General features: G+C 41.0%; 1 protein-coding gene across 1 annotated transcript; it reads right to left on the reverse strand.

Annotated features, from left to right (window-relative positions):
* Positions 1-516: 516 nt before the first annotated feature.
* LOC133329096 (mucin-2-like) lies at positions 517-3,563 on the reverse strand. The gene is made up of 2 exons (XM_061537595.1): positions 2,799-3,563; positions 517-2,718 (listed from the first exon to the last, which is right to left on the reverse strand). Exons 1-2 carry the CDS (start codon positions 3,561-3,563, stop codon positions 517-519), a joined length of 2,967 nt encoding a protein of 988 aa, XP_061393579.1.
* Between the last annotated feature and the right edge of the window lie 1,679 nt (positions 3,564-5,242).

Consider the following 5,242-nt stretch of genomic DNA (forward strand, 5'->3'; position numbering starts at 1 on the left):
CTGTAGACTCTTTGTATATATTTCAGTATATATCCTAGATCCGTCCTCTTATATCAATAGAATTGATATGATATAAATACTGACAGATACTTCTTAATACACTGGAAACTTTATTGGATCACCTAAAAGTTTTGATTTATTTGGACGGTATTGACGTATAAATTGTGCTATTTATAACGTATGTTGCATATCTAAGATGTCTTCAACTCCACACGGTCGAAGTTGGTAATATTCGCAATCTATTGCGACTGTCATTATCACTTTTATAATTATCTTATCTCTTTAATTTAAATTCCTTTAGTTTGTGATATAAATCGATTGTGTATATTTCTTATTTTAAAATTGCCTTAAACTAAAAACTAACTCTAAATATATATGAAAATATAATACTGTATATAATTTTTTTTATATATTTCAATATTTTGAATAATTACGAAACAATTATTATGCGCAATTGTTCTATAGTCTATAAGAAGCTATAGATTTTTATTATTATTATTATTTTTGGAAAATAATTTAGAAATGAATTCCATTCAACATGGTCGTTACACGTTTCCAAAAGGTGTTTTCAATTTTCGTGTCTGATTTCTCGATTGTTTCTGGATGATCCGTCGTGGAATTGATTTCGGGTAGTACAGTCGTAGTAATGTTCTCCGGATGTAATGTTGTGGTCGTATTAATTGCAGGAGTCAGTGTTGTATTGGTCTCAGGAGGCAAGATGGTGGTATTTACAGGAGGAATCCATGTAGTATTACTACCGGGTGGCAATGTGGTATTTACAGGAGGAACCCATGTCGTATTACTCTCTGGAGGCAATGTTGTGGTGTTTACTGGAGGAACCCAGGTAGTATTGCTCTCTGGAGGCAAGGTTGTGGTATTTACTGGAGGAACCCATGTTGTATTGCTCTCGGGAGGCAAGGTGGTGGTATTTACTGGAGGAACCCATGTCGTATTGCTCTCAGGAGGCAAGATTGTGGTATTTACTGGAGGAACCCATGTCGTATTGCTCTCTGGAGGCAAGGTGGTGGTGTTTACTGGAGGAACCCAGGTTGTATTACTCTCAGGTTGTAAAGTCGTAGTATTTACTGGAGGAACCCATGTCGTATTGCTCTCGGGAGGCAAGGTGGTGGTGTTTACTGGAGGAACCCATGTCGTATTGCTCTCGGGAGGCAAGGTGGTAGTATTTACTGGAGGAATCCATGTCGTATTGCTCTCTGGGGGCAAAGTGGTGGTATTTACTGGAGGAACCCATGTCGTATTGCTCTCTGGAGGTAAAGTCGTAGTATTTACTGGAGGAACCCAAGTTGTATTGCTCTCGGGAGGCAAGGTGGTAGTATTTACTGGAGGAACCCATGTGGTATTGCTCTCGGGAGGCAAAGTGGTGGAATTTACTGGAGGAACCCATGTCGTATTACTCTCTGGAGGCAAGGTTGTGGTGTTTACTGGAGGAACCCAAGTCGTATTGCTCTCTGGAGGCAAGGTTGTGGTATTTACTGGAGGAACCCATGTTGTATTGCTCTCGGGAGGTAAAGTCGTAGTATTTACTGGAGGAACCCAAGTTGTATTGCTCTCGGGAGGCAAGGTTGTGGTGTTTACTGGAGGAATCCATGTTGTATTGCTCTCTGGAGGCAAGGTTGTGGTATTTACTGGAGGAATCCATGTTGTATTGCTCTCGGGAGGTAAGGTTGTTGTATTTACTGGAGGAACCCATGTTGTATTGCTCTCGGGAGGTAAAGTCGTAGTATTTACTGGAGGAACCCATGTCGTATTACTCTCAGGAGGCAAGGTTGTGGTGTTTACCGGAGGAACCCATGTCGTGTTGCTCTCGGGAGGTAAAGTCGTAGTATTTACTGGAGGAACCCATGTCGTATTGCTCTCTGGAGGCAAGGTTGTGGTATTTACTGGAGGAACCCATGTCGTATTGCTCTCGGGAGGTAAGGTTGTTGTATTTACTGGAGGAACCCATGTTGTATTGCTCTCGGGAGGCAAGGTTGTTGTGTTTACTGGAGGAACCCATGTTGTGTTGCTCTCAGGAGGCAAGGTTGTGGTATTTACTGGAGGAACCCATGTCGTATTGCTCTCTGGAGGTAAAGTCGTAGTATTTACTGGAGGAACCCATGTTGTATTGCTCTCGGGAGGCAAGGTTGTTGTGTTTACTGGAGGAACCCATGTGGTATTGCTCTCTGGAGGCAAGGTTGTGGTATTTACTGGAGGAACCCAAGTTGTATTGCTCTCTGGAGGCAAGGTGGTGGTATTTACTGGAGGAACCCATGTAGTATTGCTCTCGGGAGGTAAAGTGGTTGTATTTACTGGAGGAACCCATGTTGTGTTGCTCTCGGGGGGTAATGTCGTTGGATTTACTGGAGGAACCCATGTGGTATTGCTCTCGGGAGGTAAAGTCGTAGTATTTACTGGAGGAACCCAAGTTGTATTGCTCTCTGGAGGTAAAGTCGTAGTATTCACTGGAGGAACCCATGTTGTATTACTCTCAGGAGGCAAGGTTGTGCTGTTTACTGGAGGAACCCAAGTTGTATTGCTCTCAGGAGGCAAGGTTGTTGTATTTACTGGAGGAATCCATGTCGTATTGCTCTCTGGAGGCAAGGTTGTGGTATTTACTGGAGGAACCCATGTCGTATTGTATTTACTGGAGGAACCCATGTGGTATTGCTCTCGGGAGGTAATGTGGTAGTATTTACTGGAGGAACCCATGTGGTATTGCTCTCAGGTGGTAAAGTCGTAGTAATTAGTGGAGGAACCCATGTTGTATTGCTCTCAGGAGGCAAGGTTGTTGTGTTTACTGGAGGAACCCATGTCGTATTGCTCTCGGGAGGTAAAGTCGTAGTATTTACTGGAGGAACCCATGTCGTATTGCTCTCGGGAGGTAAAGTTGTAGTATTTACTGGAGGAACCCAAGTTGTATTGCTCTCAGGAGGCAAGGTTGTTGTATTTACTGGAGGGATCCATGTCGTATTGCTCTCTGGAGGCAAGGTTGTGGTATTTACTGGAGGAACCCATGTCGTGTTGCTCTCGGGAGGTAAGGTCGTGGTGTTTACTGGAGGAACCCAAGTTGTATTGCTCTCTGGAGGCAAGGTTGTGGTATTTACTGGAGGAACCCATGTCGTATTGCTCTCTGGAGGCAAGGTGGTGGTATTTACTGGAGGGACCCAAGTTGTATTGCTCTCAGGAGGCAAGGTTGTGGTGTTTACTGGAGGAACCCATGTCGTATTGCTCTCTGGAGGCAAGGTTGTGGTGTTTACTGGAGGAACCCATGTTGTATTGCTCTCGGGTGGCAAGGTGGTGGTATTTACTGGAGGTACCCATGTTGTGTTGCTCTCGGGTGGCAAGGTGGTGGTATTTACTGGAGGTACCCATGTTGTGTTGCTCTCGGGAGGTAAAGTCGTAGTATTTACTGGGGGAACCCATGTTGTATTTCTAGGCAAGGTTGTGGTGGAGGAACCCAAGTTGTATTGCTCTCTGGAGGCAAGGTTGTGGTGTTTACTGGAGGAACCCATGTCGTATTGCTCTCGGGAGGTAATGTCGTAGTATTTACTGGAGGAACCCATGTTGTATTGCTCTCTGGAGGCAAGGTTGTGGTGTTTACTGGAGGAACCCAGGTTGTATTACTCTCTGGAGGTAATGTCGTAGTGTTTACTGGAGGAACCCATGTTGTATTACTCTCTGGAGGCAATGTTGTTGTGTTTACTGGAGGAACATAGGTTGTATTGCTCTCAGGAGGTAACGTCGTAGTATTTACTTGAGGAACCCATGTTGTATTGCTCTCAGGAGGCAAGGTCGTTATATTTACCGACGGAACCCCTGTTGTATTTACTGGAGGACTCCATGTTGTATTGCTTTCTACCTCCGTAGCGTGAACGCCAACAAACTTCTTCGCTGCTTCATGTAAAAATGTAGGTGTTCTCCATGCCTCTGTTAGGCCGAAAAATAGTAGACAAGCTACTAAAATTCCTACAACTTTCATTGCTCTTTTCTTTTTCTTATTTTAGACGATCGTTTTTCATTACCCGCAACTTTCAAAATCGGATGTTGGTTAACGACTAATTTTCCAATCATCGAGTCAAGACATTTTTTAACTTTTCGCTTCGAATTTTTGGAAGTTATTTGCAATCTTATCTCTAGTCTTTCTTATTGGTGTTAACGTTTGTTACTGTGCACAAGCAGCTACACTTTTTTCTAATTCCACTCTTTTCGAAGAAAAGACTTTTGCAATCTAATGGTATTGTCATGTTGTTGCTGTTGCTGGTGGGGGTTTAATATCTCTTATCACAAAATATTACTTGATTTTGTTTTTTCATTACCAAACAAACAAAACAACAAATCGATATCTTTTCTAAGTAATTATATTTGAGCTCCTGAATTTTATTGGCATTTGAAAACATCATTCAGTCTCTTTCGCTCTTATCACCTTCCACTAAATCAGTCCAAATAAACATTTTTTTTGGTAATAAATCGTTTTCCAAGAATTATTCAAAAAGAAATTTTCTAGTTAAATATGTTTGTTAAAACATTCATTTCCCTTGTGATCATCAGTTTGGAAAAAAAATTAAAGCATACCCTTGGGCGTTATGCTTTTCTTTATTGCACAGGACTGGTTTCTTTTATCGATAGAGCACTGTTGATATTTTTGCTTATATCTGATAAGCTATTATCTAAAAATATCATTTTAAAATTGGTATATTCTCGAAGAAAAAATATGTATCTGTTTTGTTGTTGTTTTATTAATCACTTTTTTGTTTGTCATCATTTACATTTCAAGATAAATAGAGATACGTAGTTCAAATCTTCAATATGGAATACGAATATTATCTGTATTAATTTCCTTGCAAAGTTGGAAATACAAATCGATAATATCATATCAACATTTCATTCTCATTAAACATGAATGAAAGCCATAGCTGGGTAGCTGATAACTTTTGCTTCCAGCTTGAGTAGACATCGTGACATACTTAGTGACCTTGGGGGGGGGGGGGTTTCTGCCAATAGAAAATCACAAACATACTGGATTCAATTTCAATGAAATTTTTTGAATAGTTTACAAAGCAATGACATATGTTGGATACCTCATAATATACCGAACAATGCCGAGCTTTATTATGGACCCGTCTTTTCCTAAAACGATCATATAAATTTATGGCTCCCTCAATCAAACTGACTTGGTGTTCGATATCTATACTCTACCAATTGAAACATTGGTTATATGCCCAGTTTTTAGTATAGTTTATTA

This window comes from Musca vetustissima, unplaced genomic scaffold (assembly GCF_032173495.1).
Source record: "Musca vetustissima isolate MV318-11 ecotype Yass unplaced genomic scaffold, APGP_CSIRO_Mvet_v1 utg4710, whole genome shotgun sequence".
In the NCBI taxonomy this organism is placed as follows: Eukaryota; Metazoa; Arthropoda; class Insecta; order Diptera; family Muscidae; genus Musca; species Musca vetustissima.

Bases quoted from the DNA above. Each gene is read 5' to 3' on its own strand.
- LOC133329096 (XM_061537595.1), bottom strand. From the start codon at position 3,563: ATGGGTTCCTCCAGTAAATACTACGACATTACCTCCCGAGAGCAATAC. The intron at 2,719-2,798 runs GTAAACACAACA...ACCACCTGAGAG, and splicing joins ATACGACATGGGTTCCTCCA to CAATACCACATGGGTTCCTC.